Source organism: Sus scrofa, chromosome 8 (assembly GCF_000003025.6).
Source record: "Sus scrofa isolate TJ Tabasco breed Duroc chromosome 8, Sscrofa11.1, whole genome shotgun sequence".
In the NCBI taxonomy this organism is placed as follows: domain Eukaryota; kingdom Metazoa; phylum Chordata; class Mammalia; order Artiodactyla; family Suidae; genus Sus; species Sus scrofa.
Window position 1 is genome coordinate 135,230,742 of NC_010450.4, and position 20,019 is coordinate 135,250,760.

General features: G+C 47.6%; 1 protein-coding gene across 3 annotated transcripts in view; it reads left to right on the forward strand.

The window, feature by feature from the left end:
* LOC100524999 (placenta-specific gene 8 protein) overlaps positions 1–5,374 on the forward strand; it is a 36,816-nt gene extending 31,442 nt beyond the window's left edge. For all 3 annotated transcript variants that reach the window (XM_013989429.2, XM_021101806.1, XM_021101808.1), the window contains exons 5-6: positions 3,082–3,196; positions 5,156–5,374. In XM_013989429.2, coding sequence (XP_013844883.2) covers positions 3,082–3,186 — 105 coding nt within the window. In that variant the 3' untranslated portion in view covers positions 3,187–3,196; positions 5,156–5,374. The remainder of the gene's footprint in view (positions 1–3,081; positions 3,197–5,155) is intronic.

Here is a 20,019-nt window from a genome sequence, read left to right on the forward strand (position 1 = left end):
ATGCTAGAGACACATCTGTCTTCACTGAGCTCATATTCTTTTTGTCTGTTTATTCTGAGATTTTTATTTTAACATAATTGCAGACTTAATAGTTGCAAAAATGGTGCAAAGACCTCCTGAAGACCCTTTACGCAGATTCCCCAATATTAAAAATTTGCCACATTCACTTTATTTTCTCTTTTTCCTCTATTCTGTTTTTTTCTGAATCGTTTGAGAGTACATTATAAACTTGATGCCCTGTTATCTCTGTTTCAGTGTGTATTTCTTTTTGCTTTTTAGGGCCGCACTCTCGGCATATGGAGGTTCCCAGGCTAGGGGTCTAATCGGAGCTGTAGCCACTGGCCTACACCACAGCCACAGCAATGCCAGATCTGAGCTGCGTCTGCAACCTACACCACAGCTCCCCACAACACCGGAACCCGAAACCTCATGGATACCAGTCGGATTCGTTTCCAATGCACCACGACGGGAACTCCCTCAGTGGGTGTTTCTTAAAAACACGTTCTCTTACATTATCACAATACAATGATCACAATCAGGGACTATTAGCTAATCAATGAATATCAGTTAAACCTTACCAATTATCCCAAAAACATTCTTCAGATGAGCACGCAATCAACCTGGGATCACACACCGTGCGCAGTTGTCATGCTCCTTTAGTCTTCGACAATATGGAAGAGTTTCTCAGTCCTCATGGGTTTTATTGTTGTTTTTTAATGAATACAGACCCGTTATTTTGTAGACTCTCCCTCCGTTTGGCTTGTCAGATGGCTCCTCGTGATGGGACTTAGGTTACACACTTTTGGCAGCAACTCCACAGAAGCGACGCTGTCTGTGCCATGGATTATATCAGGAAGCACGTGGGGTCGATTCTTCCCATTGGGGTAACTTTAATTTTGATTCCTTGGTAAAGGTAGTGCCTGCCAAGATTCTCACCACACAGTTGCCATTGTCCCCTTTACAATGGATGGGGACCTTGCAGAGAGAGGGAGAGTCCCGGTTCCTCATTAAGCCTTCGCCCGCCACAACGTCCGTCGGAGACTCTTGCCTTCCTCGGTTATTACCCTGACGGTCGGTGGTGATAGAGCTCAAACCCTAACGGATGGAGATACTGCCATATACTAAGTGAGAGCGTAACCTCAGGACGGCGATATGTGCAACGGAAAAAAATAAAGCAGGGAGAGGAATCGAGGGCTGAAGGCTTCCAATTACAACCACGGTTACCAGGAACGACCTGAGAGGAGTTCCCTTCGTGGCTCAGCGGTAATGAACCTTCAGTACTCAGCAAGTATCCAAGAGGATGCAGGTTCAATCCCTGGCCTCCCTCAAGGATCCGGCATTGCTGTGAGCTGTAGTGTAGGCCGGCAGCTACAGCTCCAATCAACCCCTAGCCTGGGAACCTCCATATGCAGCGGGAGTAGCCCTAGAAAAGGCAAAAAAAAAAAAAAAAAAGGAAGGAAGAAAGGAAGGAAAGAAAGAAAGAGAAAGAAAGAAAGAGAGAAAGGAAGGAAGACAGACCTCCGAAAGAAGGACCTAAAAGCAGGCAAAGCTGACGCATGCGGGGAAGGTCCAGGCAGCAGAAAGTGCTAGAGCTGAGGTCGCCCAGTGGCTCTTACCTGGGTGTTGCAGACCCAGCAAGCAGCCCGAGAGGCAGAAATAGAGTGTATGGGGGGTGGGGGGTTACAGAAGAAGATGACATCAGAGCCTTAGACTAAGACCTTATCATGGCCTTGCCGACCATTATAAGAACTTCAGTTTTTACCCTGAGGGAGCTGGGAAGCCACTAAAATGTTTTTCAATGGAGAAGTGACATGATGGATTTGTGTTGCTGGCAACTGGGCCTCTGCAGCTCTAGGATTCTATGCTATGCTAGGTCTCCTTGGCACACATTAAATAAGTGTATTTATAGACAGTTTATCTCTATTTTTCATCCTTAGAACAGACTCTAAAGTGCCTAGAAAGTCCTGAGACTGATTTGTGTAGCTGGCTCTCTGCTTTGTTTCCACTTTACGCTCTGCAAACCGAGACTCGGCTGTCCCAATACTGCCTCTCTGGCCTGCCCCTCCCTTCATGCAAAAGAGAATCCCTTTGGCCAGGGCCACTCCTTCAGCAGGTAAGAGAGAGAAAGAAAAGAAACAACCACTGCAGTTTCTGTTGTGGCTCAGCAGGTGGAGAAGCCGACTGGTATCCACGAGGATTCTGGTTTGATCCCTGGCCTTCATCAGTGGGTTAAGGATCCAGCATTGCCACAAGCTTCAGTGTAGGTCACAGATGCGGCTTTGATCCAGTGTTGCCATGGCTGTGGTGTAGGTCGGCAGCTGCAGCTCTGACTGAACCCCCCACCTGGGAACTTCTGTATGCCAGAGGTGTGGCCCTGAAAAAAAAGAAGGAAAGAAAGAAAGGAAAAAAGAAAAATAAGTAAAGGGAACCATTCCACCTCCATAAGAATGAATGAATGAACACACATTTGCAAACATAAATAAATAAGAAAATAAATCAATAAATATTTTAAAATATTTAAATAAATCAATAAATATTTTAAAAGTCAGTTAGCAAAGAAAAAAAGGGAACCACTCCAGAGAGAGGACTCAGGCTGTCATCATAACCTGCAGATCATTTGAAATGATGTGACCGTGTGCAAAGGGTCCTGGCTGGAGAAGAACAAGACCAGCCACTGTCACTGATGTGTCATGTGATCTTAGCACGGCAGTTGACTTGGTCATCGGAAAAACAGAAATACCGTCACAGAATTCTCATGATAAACAAGTGACCTAAAATGCAGTTTGAAAGAGCTTTGAGGAGTTCCCGTCATGGCACAGTGGTTAACGAATCCGACTAGGAACCATGGGTTGAGGGTTTGATCCCTGGCCTCACTCAGTGGGTGAAGGATCCGGCGTTGCCGTGAGCTGTGGTGTAGGCCGGCGGCTACAGCTCCGATTCGACCCCTAGCCTGGGCACTTCCATATGCAGCCCTAGAAAAGACAAAAAAAAAAAAAAATCTCTGAAAAGCTATACAACTGGAAGGAATTTTGTGACTGTATTTACAGGCTACAGGCTGATGCGTTTGTTTGCCTTTAACAGGGATCCATCATGAGTGACTTCCTGTGGCTGTACTGTTTCCCTAACTGCACCCTCTGTCAACTCAAGCGGGATATTGAGAAAAGAAAAGCGATGAATGCTTTCTAAAGGGCGCTGGGTACGTTGGCAGGACGCCCTTGATTTATGAACGACGTCTGGTTTCTCTGATACGCCCTCTCACAGATGCATGAGCCGGCCCTTCCCAGCTGGAGAGCAAATGACCATAAGTGGCCAGCTTAGACCCATCAGTTGGGAGTCAGCGTCCCAGGCTCTGGGTGGAAGGAAAGGGCTAACCCTGACTGGGTGGGAAGCAGTTCTGGGATTTGGTACACGCCTGCCGCACGTCTTCCTTGCCTGCCTTTCTTACATCACATGCCTGGAGGTAGTCGAGATACCTGGGCAACAGGCCATTCACTTCCCTGGAAAGCTGTCTTAGTCTCCATCAATTAAGGGTGCACCATTGACCCAGTTTTCCCAAACGCCAAAGCTCCCGTTTGGGAAGAAGAGCAGCAACGTTTTGGTGGCAATACTGTCACAGTTGGGCAGCCACTCATTCACCTAGTTTCCGAAGCTTTCCTGGTCACATTTTTAATCTTTTCAGTTCTTCCTCCTTCTCTCGGGCAAGAGGGCTGTGGCTTACCCAATTTTGTCTTTCTACCTCTTGCTGCCAATCCCAGGGAATTTGTAGTCTAAGTTTCATTTTCACCTGGAAATGGCTATTCTCTGTACAAGTCCTGTCTCCCAAGAGATCTCGGAGAGCGTTTGACCGGGATGCTGTCTTCCTCTGGCTGCCCAGTGATGAATGGTTGCCCTGGCACCATCTGTCTCTCTCTTAGTTGTCCTGCCGCATGCAGCACAAAATAATGTCCTCTGCACAAGCGTTTTAGTTCATTTCAGGTCGCATTTTGGTACCATTTTAGTGTCCTAGTATTTGTCTTCTGATTGTTTTCCTCAATGACTGAGGCACTTTCCTCACTCTCAAGCAGAGTCAAGACGGTGAGTTTTCTTAAGCTTCCTCCTCCTTGGACTCTACCTCCTGAGAATCGGCTGCTGTTTCTCTTCCAGTCAGTGATGTTTCTTTAAAGCCCTTAGCAACCAACGTGACTCAGAATTTGAGGCCAAAGTAGCTCTAGTCCCCTACTTAGAATGGGGCAGTTTCCTGGTCATCCAGGCGGTAAAAAAAGATGTTTTGGGCTGTCTGCTTTTTGGCGTCTCTTACCTTAGCATGTCTGCTGCTTTACTGAGTTTGATAGGAGAAGTTAGCTCTGGCAATCCACAGAGCATTCTTTGGTTTGCCCAACCACCTAGCAACAGTGCTGACACATGGTAGGCACTTAATGAATATTGTGGACAAATAAATGAACACAACTTTCAAATAAGGAAACATAATAAGACTATAACTTGGGAGATTCATCCGAATCTTAACTAGTGGTTCTGACTCTTCCAAATACATTGTACTGGCCCATTACTTGATAATAGATTTTAAATATGTAGCAATTTGGCAGTAGGGTAGCAGTGGAATGGAATAATTTAGGGGGTTATTTTTGGCTGTGGCTGCAGCACACAGAATTTCCTGGGCCAGGAATTGAACCCAGAGCCAAAGCAATGACAACACTGAATCCTAAACCACTAGGCCACCAGGAAACTCAGGAATAGAAGTTTTGATAGTTGGAAGAAGATAATGTAAAAAAAAAAAAAAAAAAAAAAAGAGGGGAATGGAGTTCCCATTGCGGCTCAGCAGATTAAGGACCTGATGTGGTCTGTACGGATGCCAGTCTTATCTCTGGCCCTGCTCATTGGGCTAAGGATCAGGCGTTGCCACAAACTGTGATGCAGTTTGCAGATGTGGTGCAGATGTGGCTCAGATATGGTGTTGCCATAGCTGTGGTGTAGCCCAGCAGCTGTAGCTCTGATTTGACCCCTAGCCTGGGAACCTCCATATGCTGTAGGTGCGGCCATAAAAAGAAAAAAAAAAAAAAAAAGACAGAAATGATGAGTTCTAATTCATTCATTCATTTATTCTTTCTTTTCTTTCCTTTTCTTCTTTTTTTTTTTTTTTTTTTCCTGCTTTCTATAGGTCAGATTCACACTGCATTGGAAGAAAATGCTGAAATGAAATGCTGCATTTATTCAGTGCTGGCTATCTCCCCTCAAGTCTTAGAAACTAATTCAGCTCATCATATGGTTTCAAATGGCTTTCAAGTATTTTTATTTTTCTGGCTTATTTTGAAAGAAATATCTTTCCAGTGCTATTCGCTAAGCTGACTGCCATTAAAAAATTAATCTCCTCAACCATTCTTGTGTCTTTAGATGCTGCTTCATGGAGTATTATGTTTCTTTTAAAAATGAGCACAGGTTTGTCAAAATGTCGAGGTGGGATGATGGCTGTGTAGAGATTCTGCCTTCTGCTTTTCGACCTTTATAGGAGTCGGAAAATACCCAGAATAAGGAGTTTGTCAAATGTTGTTAAATAAAAGCTTTTGTCATTTGGATTGTCCCTGCACTGGGAGACCAGATGCTACCCTGTGCCCCCCCCCCCGCCCCAGGAAAGTGTGTGGTTTCCTCCCTCAGGCCCGCATGGCCTTTGGCACATCTTCGCAGCCCCACAGAGTCAACCCTCCAGGGATTAAATGCCTGGCGGTGCAGAGGTGGCTGTGGATTTGATGCACAAGGGAAGGATTCCTGCCGTGAGCTGCACAGCGAACCCCTCGTCACCACTGCGCATCTCCCCAAAGCCACCCCTGCAGCAAGACCGCCTCGGGCCTCTGCATACCTTTTTTTTTCTTTTGGTCTTTTTAGGACCAAACCCGAGGCACATGGAGGTTCCCAGGCTAGGGACTGAATTGGAACTGTAGCCACTGGCCTACACCACAGCCACAGCAATGAGGGATCCAAGCCACATCTGCAGCCTACACCACAGCTCACGGCAATGCCGGATCCTTAACCTACTGAGCGAGGCCAGGGATCGAACCCACGTCCACATGGGTGCTAGTCAGATTCCTTTCTGCTGAGCCTTGATGGGAACTTCACCTTTTTTTTTTTTCCTTTTGTTAACTTGGTATTTTATTTCATTCTTTTAATTGAGATATAGCTGACATTGCATTAGTTTTTGGACACAATGCAATGACTTGATACATGTCTATATTGCAAGGTATGGAATGATTGTCCATACATGTCTTTCTCTCTCTCTCTCTCTCTTTTTTTGCATTTTAGGGCCACATGCATGGCATATGGAGGTTCCCAGGCTAGGGGTCAAATTGGGGCTACGGCTACTGGTCTATACCGCAACCATAGCAACATGGGATCCAAGACATATTTGTAACTTACAGCACAGCTCACAGCAACACTGGATCCTTAACCCACTGAGCAAGGCCAGAGATCAGACCTATATCCTCATGGTTCCTAGTCAGGTTCATTTCTGCTGCGCCACAGGGGGAGCTCCTGTCAACATTTCACCCCCACAGATGCCCTATCAGAGTTGGCTGTTGCTGTTTACTGACTTAAACAACCCATCACTTCTGCTCCAGGGCGAGATTGTCTGTCTGTGCTCATGCAGTGTGAACTGGAGTCGCTCAACCCAGGCCGGAGGACAGCTGGTGCTGCCTCTTGGCTCTGGGCTTGAGCTTGAGGGCCTAGGGTCCTCTCCACATCAACCAGGCCTCACAGGATGGTTGCTGGGTGTCCAGGGCCAGCATCTCAAGAGAACATGAAAGGGTGTGACATCCTTATGATCCAACTTCAGAAGTCACAGCATCACCTCTGCTGAACTCTCCTGGCTGAGGCAGCGACAAGGTCCACCCACTTTCAAGAGGGAGGGGACACAGAGTCTAGCTCTCAATGGGAAGCAGTAAGGTGCTTGGAGAGCGTAAGGGACCAGAGCTGTTGTCGCAGCTGTCTTTGGAACATACCACCTGCCAGACACAACGAGGCACTCCGGGTTGTGTCTTTGGGGATCAGAGCTGCCGTTTGTCTGTTCTCAATAAAGCTCCTCGCAGAGGGTTGCAGAGTGACGGCCTGCCCCCAGCCCAGCCCAGGGGGTCTGTTACGGTGGTGTAAATTCTGTAATATCAGCTAAGTCTTTCTGGTGACTCTGAAAAGAGCTGAAGCCTGGTTGAAGTTTGTAACAACAGCCTGTTCTTCCAGAGATTCTGATGCAGACCTATGGTGGGATCCAGGAGTCTGGGTTTTTAAAAGGATCGTTAGGTGGAGTTTCCACTGTGGCTCAGCGGGTTAAGAACCTGACTCGTATCCATGAGGATGTGGGTTTGATCCCTGGCCTTCCTCAGTGGGTTAAGGATCCAGTGTTGCCATAAGCTGTGGTGTAGGTCTCAGATATGGCTCAGATCTGGTGCGGCTGTGGCTGTGGTGTAGGCCAGTAGCTGCAGCTCCAATTTGACCCCCATCCCAGGAACTTCCCATGCTGCCTTAAAAAGACCAAAAAAAAAAAAAAGGAACGCAATTGTTTCTGATGCAGGTTGTCCGCCTGCTGGGAGACCAGCAATTGAAGGAGCTCTAATGCAGTACTCAGATACGCACCACACTCACAGCCCTGGGGCTTAAACTGGGTGCTTCGGTACCCTGCTCTACGTGCTTCCTCTCCCTCTCCACCGTATTTTTTTTTTTTCTTCTTCTGCTCTGACTCCTGCATTCTGGTTCTCTCTGTAGGGACACAGCCTCTCTTTTCTGTTGGAAAATGGGTATAACACAGTATAAGTAATTCTTTGATTTCCCACAATCTCGGTCTCCTGTTAATCAGTCTAATTCTCTCCACCACCTACAGAATGTCAAGGTTTTCATTCTCCAGTAGCTGCTTTCTGGTCTGGATTGTGGGGGGTCTTCTGAGGAAGGTATTTTTGCAGCATCCTCCTAGTGGAGAACGCCCCTCAAAAACCTACCAACCCTCGTCATCTCATTTCCTTTGGATAATAGCTAGACCCGACCCACGACGGTGACAACACAGGATCCTTAACTGCTAGGCCACCAAGGACCTCCCCTAAGGTGTAAAAGAACATATGCTGGCACAGGAACAGGGTTTGCCAACTACAAAGGGTAGCACCCATAAGCATCCGTCCTTTCTCGGGCCCAAAATTTAGCCTGAGTTGGGTCCCACACCCTGTGGGACCACGCTCTAGAAGGTCAGTCCTTAAAACACAGCATTGCAGAAAAGCCTCCGTGAGCATTGATTTTATTTGTTTGCCAAAAGGAGAAAGAAAACAGCAATAACATAGCCACATATGTAGACCAAAGATCTGTTTATCATCTGGAGTGGAAACAAATAACAAGCAATATCTCCAGGAAGCTGTGAAGCTGCAAAACAATTGACTGGGTGGGATCCTTTGTTGGTTTCAAGAATTTGGGGCCAATAGCAAGGAAGGAAAATAAATTGCAAAAGCTTATCAGAGTGAGGACTGAGTGTTTGCATCTGGAGGAGAATCCAGGCTACTGCCTTCCTCATAAAGAAAGCCACAGCCCTCAGAGAGGGTCCAGCCGCAGAGCTAGGTACAAGGGCTGTTGGGTGTGACACCTGCTCCCTCTCCCTCTCTTTTTTTGATTGCACCTATGGCTCGTGGAAACTCCCAGACCAGGAATCGAACCCATGCCACAGCAGGGACCCAAGCCACAGCAGGGACAATGCCCGATCCTTAACCCACAGCACCACAAAACTCCTTTTCTCTTTCTTTCTTTCCTTCTTCCTTCCTTTCTTTTTCTTCCTTCCTTCCTTATTTCCTTCCTTCCTTCCTTCCTTCCTTTCTTTCATTCTTTCTTTCTTGCTTGCTCCTGCTCTCAAAGCCACACAGTCTAAGCTGAAGGATGAGCAAAGACACTTAGAATAAGTCATTCGGTGGCAGGTCCTTGCAGAAATAAACCTCAACACAAGACTGTTTAGTGAAAAATGGAAGCAGGCCCCCAGCAAGCCCACAGCATGCAGATGTTCCCAGGCCAGGGATCAAACCCACGCCCACTGCAGGGACAACACGGGATCCTTAACCTGCTAGGCCTCCAGGGCACTCCCTCCAAGCATCTTACCCGATGATAATTTTTTTTTTTTTTTTGTCTTTTGTCTTTTTGTCTGTTGTTGTTGTTGATGTTGTTGTTGCTGTTGTTGCTATTTCTTGGGCCGCTCCCGTGGCATATGGAGGTTCCCAGGCTAGGGGTCGAATCAGAGCTGCAGCCACCAGCCTACGCCAGAGCCACAGCAATGCGGGATCCGAGCCGCGTCTGCAACCTACACCACAGCTCACGGCAACGCCGGATCGTTAACCCACTGAGCAAGGGCAGGGACCGAACCCGCAACCTCATGGTTCCTAGTCGGATTCGTTAACCACTGCGCCACGACGGGAACTCCCGTTACCCGATGATAATTTTTAATTGTCACTTCATGAAGTACGTCCGAAAGAGAAAGACAAATACCACATATCACTTATATGTGGAATATAAAATATGCCACAGATGAACCTGTGTACAGAACAGAAAGAGACTCACAGACATAGAGAACAGACGCGGGGCTGCCAAGGGGGCGGGGAGGAAGTGGGATGGACCGGGACTGCGGGGTTAGTGGATGCAAACTATTGCACTGAGAGTGGATGAGCAATGAGGTCCTGCTGTACAGCACAGGGAACCACATCCAATCACTTTAACCGGACGTAACGGAAGATAAGCTGAGAAAAGTGTGCATGTGTGATGAGGTCACTTGGCTGTTCTGCAGACACTGACAGAATGTTGTAAGTCAATTACACTTTAGTAAGTTTAAAATTTTTTTTAAACAAATGATGCATAACGTATATAGCACGCTACACTGAATAAAACTTTACTAAAAAGGGAGTTCCCGTCGTGGCTCAGTGGTTAACGAATCCGACTAGGAACCATGAGGTTGCGGGTTCGGTCCCTGCCCTTGCTCAGTGGGTTGACGATCCGGCGTTGCCGTGAGCTGTGGTGTAGGTCGCAGACGCGGCTCAGATCCCGCGTTGCTGTGGCTCTGGCGTAGGCTGGTGGCTACAGCTCCAATTAGACCCCTAGCCTGGGGACCTCCATATGCCGCGGAAGCGGCCCAAAGAAATAGCAAAAAAAAAAAAAAGACAAAAAAAAAAAAACTTTACTAAAAAGACTGTTGTCACATCATCAACGTTCACATAAAAAGTATTGTGTTTGAATTTTTTGCAAATTATAGCGATTACTATGTTCACCGTCCTCCCAATTTCTACATCTTTCTAGAAAAAGAAAGAAACGTCCTTCTAAACAGCTTTGCGCACTATCTTATTTACATCTTCATGCATAACAAATTTCCCTGTACTGAGCGGCTTAAAGATCGTGTGTCATCGCAGGTTTTCTCTGAGCCAGGAATTCGGCAGAATCAACAGCAACAGCTTGTCTTTGGTCCATTGTACCTGCCCCTCAGCTGAAGGACTCAAAGGCCAGGATTTCTGTCTGGACTTCATTCATTCACATGACTGGTGGTTGATACCGGCTCGTTGGCCGAGGACTTTGGCCAAACACCGACAGGTGGCCGCTCCACGCAGTGTGACCTTCATGAACCTATCGCGTTGGGTTTCAAGGACAAGTGTGGGGGTTTGGGGAGTCTTGGTATGACTACGCTTGGAAGTTACACAGCATCACTTTCATTGCTGCTCTGTTGGTTGGGCAGCAGAGACTTTGACACGTGAGAGTATCAGTCACACTGTAAGAAGATTTGTGGGGTGGGATAGACACGAGGCCGGCCATTTGAAAACGCAGTCTGCTAGATGCATGCAGTTGGTAACAGGAACTTGAGATAAGATACCCCCAGTACATGTGGATAAAATTACCCTCAGAGTTCCTGTTGTGGCTCAGCAGGTTAAGAACCCGACTAGTATCCATGAGGATGCGGGTTCGATCCCTGGCCTCGCTCAATGGGTTAAGGATCCAGCATTGCCATGAGCTGTGGTATAGGTCACAGATGTGACTTGGCTCCCTTGTTGCTGTGGCTGTGGCGTAGGCTGGAAGCTGCAGCTCCAATTCGACTCCTAGCCTGAGAACTTCCATATGCCGTACAAGTGGCCTTGAAAAGCAAAAAAAAAAAAAAAAAAAAAAAAAAAAAAAAAAAAAAACCACAATAAAAAAACCCCACCTTGAGCACTGACACATAATTAACGAGGCGGTTAGTGATCTAGAAATATATAACTGAAACTAACTTAGATCCCACCTTGGTTAAGACCCGTCCGGTGTGTATCAGAGCATCCTGTCGCACTTAACTAAGTGGAACTGAAATTGTCCTGCTGTGTGTCTCCCCTGAGAGAGTAACCTAAAGTCAGGGGGTGCGTCTTGCCCGTCTTGGGTGCCCAGTGCTCAGCAATGCCGGGCTGCACGCCTTGAGCTGATCATCCCGCCAGTGCTGGGCAACCCAAGAAGCTGACCAAGCGTGTGCACAGGGACCCAGCAAATCAGGGACAGAGAGAGAAAAGAGAGGAAACAAGGTGCTTCTCATCGTTTATCTAGGATTCGGCAAAGTAAAAATGCATCTGGGAGTTCAGATGGAGCAGGGCTTTAAGGACCCAGCATTGTCACTGCTGTGGCTCAGGTCGCTGCTATGGCACAGCTTCGATCCCCAGTGCAGGAACTTCGGCATGCCCCCGGTGCAGCCAAAAGGAAAAAAGAAGCACGAGTGTCTAGGTGGACACTCGTGCAGGACATCTGATATCACTGAAGATGCAAAAGAAACTGGCATCCGCGCACACCCTCATCCATGGGAGAGGGTGACCGGGGCACCGAGAGGGAAGGAGATGTGCTTTTCGCCATGGGCTCTTTGACAGCTTTTGATGTTCGTACACTTGTATTATCCTCTCCAAGTAAATGGCACAGTATTTATAAAGAAAAATAATGAAAGAGGTCAGTAAACAATAGTAGAAGAGAAATAGAATTCACTTAATCAGTAGAACCAAACAAACAGGGCTTTGTCAGCAAGGAAGCAGTGCCTGGGTCAGCAGGACGCAAGGAAATACGGGGCGGTTTGACATTATTGAGATGAGAGGCAAGACGGGGGGCCTAGGGTTGGGGGTGGATGAAGGAGAAATCGGTGCGGAGGTCAGATAATGAAACCCTCTGAAGTGGTCTCCTGGGAGATGCTGCATTAACAGGAAAGAACACACAGGAATTCCCATGGTGGCTCAGCGGTAGCAAACCCAACTAGTATCCATGACGATGCAGGTTCGATCCCTGTCCTCGCTCAGGATCTGGCGTTGCCGTGAGCTGTGGTGTAGGCTGCAGACGCAGCTCAGATCCTGTAGCTCCGAGTGGACCCCTAGCCTGAGAACCTCCGTATGCTTCAGGTGCAGCCCTAAAAAGCAAAAAATAAAATAAAATAAAACAAGAGGGACAGGCAGGGCAGGGCAGGCAGTGAGTGAAAGAGCATGTGCAAAGGCCCTGTGGGCAGAGAGCACAGACTTAATCCACACCTGGCGCCCACACACGAGGCTACCCACTGCCACCAGTTTATCCTGATTTAGCGGTTGGAATCCTCACTCCTCCTCCCCTCCTTAGAGCTAAATCATGATGGGGGGGTGCCAGTCTGCGTGTCTGGAGGAAGCCGGGAAGTCAGTATCCCTGACCCACTTGAGGCCCCGCCCCGATCTTGCTCTTGTAATCTGCATTTCCCACTAATCACTTCCTCGATGTCCTTTATGGTTCCCCACATACACCTGTGTCACTGACCAATATGCTTTTGGCTTGGAAATACACATTATGAAACATATATGCCTTATACGAAACTTCTATAAATATCTTGCTTCTACGTGTATTCCCCGACTTGCTTCTTTCCCTTGCGTTTTTGAGCTCACCCATGTGGGTGCAGACAGCTGAGGTCCATGCACTTTGACTGCATGATAGCATCATTTGTCTCATAGTAGCAGTGACATTAGCTTGTTTGGGGCTAGTTGCCCGGTAGACTTTTATCCATCCTTTGACTTTTAACGTCTCTCTGTGTATTATGCTCCTGTCACACGATGCCTCGAGTCTGGTGGATTCTCATCAGACGGATGGACGAAGAGAAAGGGGCACAGACAAGACCAAGGGCCCCGTTGCGTAGGCGCCAGCAGGTGGGCCTCTGACTGCATGGATGACGATTTAGCTGGTGACCGACCCCAGCCACTCTGGTTCTCTTCTTGTCACCAGAGCCCCTGTTTGGAAATCGATTTTTTTTTTTTTAAAGCCACGCCCATAGCATGTAGAAGTTCCCAGGCTAGGGGTCAAATCAGAGCTGCAGCTGCCAGCCTACACCACAGCCACAGCAATGCCAGATCTGAGCCATAGCTTGCGGCAACACCAGACACTTTAACCCACTGAGTGAGGCCAGGGGTAGAACCAGCATCCTCATGGGTACTCGTCGGATTCTTAACCTGCAGAGCCGCAAAGGGAACTCCTGCGCCTGCAAATCTTGATAAGAATGTGTGGCTGAACTTATTTATTTTAAAAATCTGATCTGAGAACTTTGCATTTTAATTGAGGTATTTAAAGTGATGAATGCATCTTGAGGGGAAAGAAATCTATCGTATTTTTTGCTTTCTATTTCTTTTTTTTTTTTCTGTTTGTTTGTTTGTTTCTATCTCTCTCTCCCCTCCCTTTTCTTTCTTGCTTTCTTTTGGATCGAGGTTCCCCCGCCCCATCTCATTCTTCTCTCCCATAAGGGAATTTATTTTAAACATAGAATTCTATATCTAATTAAACTGCAAATGTGAGGGAAGAATAAGAAATTTGTCAGACATGGAAAGGCTCAAAAAATGCACCTCCCAGGCTCCTGTCTTAGGAAGTCACAGTCAGCGTCATCTATGAGAGAATGAAGCACAAAAAGGGTGACACGCGGGCTCCCTCGGGGTTTAGCGTGTTAAGGATCTGGTGTCACCTCTGCTGCGGCCCGGGTTCAATCTCTGGCCTGGGAACTTCCACATGCCTAGAGCACAGCCCAGAAGGAAGGAAGAGGATGACTCGGAATCTGAAAAACCCTTGGAACAACCAACGGTTTCGAGTAGCTAGAAACACAGCGGGCCTGGAGAACAATGGGTCCACATTGGAGCCAAAAGATGGAAGTTGCAAGAAGGAGCAGCCCGGGGAAAACAGAATCCACAAGATTCGAAACTGGCTTCGAGAAGACGATTAAAGCACAGAAGAAAGAAGTGAATCGAAACGTCAGAGAGAAACAAAAATCCTGACCCTTCAGTTAATTACCTCTGGGATCTTTGCTGGCTGGGTAACTTTTCGTCACTATAAAATAAGGGTAACCACAGCCCTTTCTCAGGGGCTGTCGAAGATGGAAGTTAGTTAAAAATCGCAGAGCGGTTAAAAAGGGCCCACCGTGAGGAAGGAAGGGGGTGTCAACCGGATGAAGGAAAATGAAGCTGGAGGGTTCCCTTGCGTCGTGACGGGGTAAGGATCCGGCCATCCGTTTTTCTAAAAAAGAAAAGAAAAATGAATCTTGGCCCTACTCTTAACAGTAATACTAACATTGCTTTAAAAAAAAAAAAAAGCTATTTAGATTCAGCAGTTGGGCAGTGTACACATTTTCTTACTTATGGGCACAGAGCAGGCTGGGAGTCTTATCAACATCAAAAACAGAAAAGTCAAACCAGAAATAACAGGAGGTGGGAGGCAGAATGAGGAAGAGAGCAGAGGGCACACGCGTCTCACAAAACACCAGATGAGTCCAGAGATACTGTGTGAAGCAGAAACGAAAGCAGAGGTTGGGAGGGAGCCCTTAAAGCTACGAAGGGATCAAAGCAGAAACTGGAGTCCTGGTGCTGCGGCCAGAGCAGGAAGGAAGGAGACCCAGAAACGCACGATCCCCTGCTGCCAGGCAGAGGCCGGAGGTAACATCTCAGATCGCTCCTCAAGAAAGAACCGCAGGGCATATTAGTGAGCAATATGAAGACAAATCCCAGGAAAATGAAAAACAGAAACAGCAATAATTGAATTGAAATGATTTCCCTCTGCGGAGCAGGGTTGCAACAGCAGAACAGAGGGGCGGGAAGCTGCTGCTTCTGGGTCATGAAACCCTCTGTGTGATTTGAAAATGTTTACTCACGTGCATGTCCTACCTGGAAGCAACGTGAAAGCTTTTTAAAAAGACATATTCAGAATTTTTCGTGAGACAGTAGTGCAACTATCCCTGTTCTGGAGTGGTCCCTGGACCTGGCCATCCCTGGAATCTTCAATTGTTTTCATCTCCTTAAAGATTACCTTTCTCTGACACTGGGGAGGAGGTTGGGACATTGAACAAATATGTTTAAGTTTGAAGGGGTACAAACTAAGAGCTTTGCTAGGGAGTCTTCAAGCCTTGGTCTCCCCGTTAGCATTATATTTTTCCCCCCTTGGTCAAGAATTGGCACGTTTGCACCGTAATTAAAGCTTTCTAAAGCCTCCAGAAGCTTCTGCCATTGCGACAATTTCTCACATACACCTTGGTTTTCTTTCCTGGTCGGGATGCGAGGAGGAATAGGAGGCCTCCTTGACACTCTCGGGGGTCGCTGGGCTCCGTAACAGAGCGGAGTCTCAGCGTCTGAGTGCGGGGGGGAGGCCAGTGGAAGCGGACACACAGCGAAGACCCCGGGCTCCTGCGGACCAGCGCACGGGGACCAAGGGACACAGGGAGACAACTCTGCCCTCTTCAGCATGCTGCTCCCAAGTGCCAGGCAATCCTGTGCCACCGCAGGTTAAATCACTGCAGTCTCTGCTCCAGTCTGCAGAGAAATCCCGCCATTCTGTAGATGTTGTCTCCCTGGGCGCCCACTCCCTATTTCAGACAAGGCCAATCTGCCATGAGAAAGAGCAAGGATAAGAAGCAGAAAGAGAGCTGCACCCTACGCAGCCTTATTTTTTATTTATTTATTTATTTTTTGGAGGTTCCCAGGCTAGAGGTCGAATCGGAGCTGTAGCCGCTGGCCTACACCACAGTCACAGCCACGCCAGATCCCAGCCACGTCTGCAACCTACACCATAGCTCACGGCAATGCCGGATGCTTCACCCACTGAGTGAGGCCAGGGATCGAACCCGAGTCCTCGTGGATCTAGTAGGAGTCATTTCCCCTGAGCGATTACAGGAACTCCAGGCTCCTATTTCTTATTTTTTAATTTTGTTTGGAAAGGAGGGGCAGGTGAGTTCTGTTACCTGCAGCCCCCGCATGGTCTTTCCTTAACGAGAGTGACCACATCGCACGAAGAAAGCTGAGCCTGTCTACAAGTCTGGAGCTACCTCGTGTGGAGACAGGGCTCCCCCAGGAAATGGAGAGTCAAGTTCTATAGCTGCAGAAGGACAGGGCTTAATCTGAGGTGAGGAGCCCACCACAGATAGAGGGAAACAGCACTTCCCGCCCTAGCTCAGTGGTAACGAACCCGACGAGCATCCAAGAGGACACGGGTTCGATCCCTGGCCCCGCTCAGTGAGTTAAGGATCTTGCATTGCCATGAGACGTGGCGTAGGTCACAAATTCGGATTGGATCCTGCGTTGCCGTGGCTGTGGTGGAGGCTGGCAGCTGCAGCTCTGATTCGACCCCTAGTCTGGGAACTTCCATATGCTGCGGATGCGGCCCGAAAAAGAAAAAGAAAAAAAAGTTATAGGGAAACAAATGTCACGACCTCTTCCATAGCATCTCCTCATTATCATAAAACCGTGTTCTCAGGGGCAACTTGTAGAAATGTAATTTCCATCAGATGTAAACGGAGGAGTTGCTGGGCTTGAGCCAGAGGCGGATGAGGATGGAAGCACAGATATAAATTCCCACAGGAGCTGGCTTTGTGATATTCAGCTTCTGCTCTACCGGGTGCGCCGTAAATCACTTGGTCCATATTCCTTCATTTCCCTTCGCAGCTATGTGAGCCCCGGCCCTTCTGCACCACACTTACGGGGCCACCAGCTTCTCCGCACTCGGAGGTCACAAATGTTTCAGTCTGCAGCTTAATGATTTGTACACTTGGATGACAAAACCAAGCGCCAAGAAACCCAAATGGCATCAGTCCCTTTAGGACAGGATATGGCTCCTGGAAAACTGCCATGATTTCTAACAACCTTTATAACCATGGAGCCAGAGGACAAGGAAAGGAAATTAGGACTCATTTACATGTGACCTGATTTAAAAAACCTGAGTCATAGAAATGTTTTGCCCTTATCCGCATCTGGAAATGCTCAGTTTTTCTATGTAAATACATATCTAAAGGCCAGTTTTCTGATTAGCAAAATATTATAATTTCACAAGAAACTCGCCCTCTGTTGGATGGAAAGGCTAGCTCTAGTTATTCCAGATGCTGATTAGAAAATTGCATTGAATTCACGGCTATTCATTTTCTTTTTAAGAATGGAAAGGATTTCTAACTCACAGCTTGTTAAAATTTGATATATAATTCACATACTCTTTTAAAAGTACATTTCAGGGAGTTCCCGTCGTGGCGCAGTGGTTAACGAATCCGACTAGGAACCATGAGGTTGCGGGTTCGGTCCCTGCCCTTGCTCAGTGGGTTAACGATCCGGTGTTGCCGTGAGCTGTGGTGTAGGTTGCAGACGCGGCTCGGATCCCGCGTTGCTGTGGCTCTGGCACAGGCTGGTGGCCACAGCTCCGATTGGACCCCTAGCCTGGGAACCTCCATATGCCTCGGGAGCGGCCCTAGAAAAGGCAAAAAGACAAAAAAGAAAAAAAAAAAAGTACATTTCAGAGGTTTTTGGTATCTTCACAAAGTTATGCAAAACTGGGGGTGGAGGCTGGGTCTCAGTTTCTCTTCACATGAATACAAAATAGGTCAGGAAAAATGAACCAGAAACGGCAGAGACTGGTCACCTACAGTGGATGGATGGGAAAGGAGCAAGAGGAGTGAGGGCGCAGGACAGAGGAAGAGGCGCCACCCTTTCTGAGCCGATCTCACGCAAGCGCACCAAAGGGGCAGGCAAGGAAAGAACCCAAGTTACTCTGGAAAAATGTTTTGTTTTCTGGTTTTTTGTTTGTTTTTTTTAATTTAGGGTTGCACCTGCGGCACATGGAAGTTCCCAGGCTAGGGGTCGAATCGGAGCTGCAGACACCAGCCTACACCACAGCCACAGCCACGCAGGATCTAAGCCATGTCTGCGACCTACACCCAAGCTCCCGGCAACACTGGATCCTTTAACCGACTGCACAAGGCCAAGGGACGAACCCGCATCTTCATGGATACCGGTCGGGCGCCTAACCCACTGAGCCACAATGGAAATTCCTGGAAGACAGTGTTTTGACCTGACCCAGTCAAGCTAAATCCAAAAAGCTAAATGCACCACTGTAACCTAGTTAATAAATTGGTTTCTCACAGAGGGATGGGCTGGCAACTCTGCGATCACCCTGTGTACGTGGCGAGGATTGAACAAATACATAAATGTAGTGTCCATAATGAGAGGGAAACTTTTCGCTGTCTGAAAAAGATCTAACAATAAGGCAAGGAGGAAAGCTAGACTCAACCCTTGTGGTGCTGGATTAGAACTGGAGGTTATCCGTATGAAGCCGTGGTTTTGATTGCTCAAGACAGACGCAGGCATGCATATCCACACAGTGTTTACGTGTACATAACGGTTCGTGTGTACGGGTCTATGTGCACACACCCCTTGTTTACTGAAGGAGCCTCGGAGCAACGTGAACCCAAGAGCAGTGAGCTCACCTGCCCCCCAGATCTTGTCTAAACACCATTCCGCCTCGAAGGGAACCAGGGCCCCTCGGAGAAGAGCTGATTCCCTGTAGGTACTCTTCCAACAGGTCAAAGTCATGAAAAACAAGGGAAAATTCAGGTACTTCTCCAAACCAGAGGAGGCTGAGGAGAGAAATGACCATTAAATGCGACGTGGAAGCTTCGATTGGATCCTTGAAGAAAAAATAGACAAACTATTGAAAGTCAAATAATGTCTGTACTGCAGCTAATGTTATTGCACCAAGGTTAATTTTCAGATTTGGATCATCTTACTCTGGTTATCTGAAATGTTCATTTTATTTTTTTATTTTTTATTTTCATTTTTATTTATTTATTTAGTCTTTTTAGGGCCACATCATCGGCATATGGAGGTTCCCAGGCTAGGGGTCCAATCGGAGCTGTAGCCACCGGCCCACACCAGAGCCACAGCAACGCAGGATCCGAGCCGCGTCTGCAACCTACACCACAGCTCACGGCAACGCCGGATCGTTAACCCACTGAGCAAGGGCAGGGACCGAACCCGCAACCTCCTGGTTCCTAGTCGGATTCGTTAACCACTGCGCCATGACGGGAACTCCACTCACTTTTTTTTAGAAAGAAAAAGAAATCCGCAGGCTAAGGCGATACCCGTTCAAGAACTGACATGAGGATCTCCCGTTGTGGCTCCGCAGGAACGAACCCGACGAGTATCCCTGAGGACGTGAGTTCAATCCGAGCATACACGGATTCAAGTCCCATCTCCGCCACTTCCCAGCTGCCACCTTCGAGCCACCTACCGCTGTTGTGCCTCAGTCTTCTTGCCAGTTAGCTGGTGGTCATCACCTCGGCCCCTTGGAACAGTGAGGACAACTCAATAAATTAATCCACGCGCAGCATTTAGTGCAGGGCCGCACACACAGCAGGCGTTTAATCAGTGCCAGGGAGAGTATGCAAAGGAGGCCGAAGAGACAGCAGGAGAAAGAGCCTCTGATTAGTACGGAATTCCAGACAACCTGTTTTCTCCTCTACCCCGCCAGCACGCTCCCCAATGTTAAAAAGGCAATAAATACACACTAAATCATAGGTATTGACAGTATTACAGAGAAAAAGGGAATTTTAAAAATTGGTAAAAGCTCTGCCTGGCGTGTAAAACCAATCAGATTTTCTAACGAGTCAAAAAAAATTTCCCCCTAAAAAGACACATGAGTGTACTCGGCCCGGTAGGGAAGGAATACAGAACTTTTTGGCAAGAACTACTTTCGTTTTCAAGATAAAACGAAACTATCTTGCAAACTCTTTGC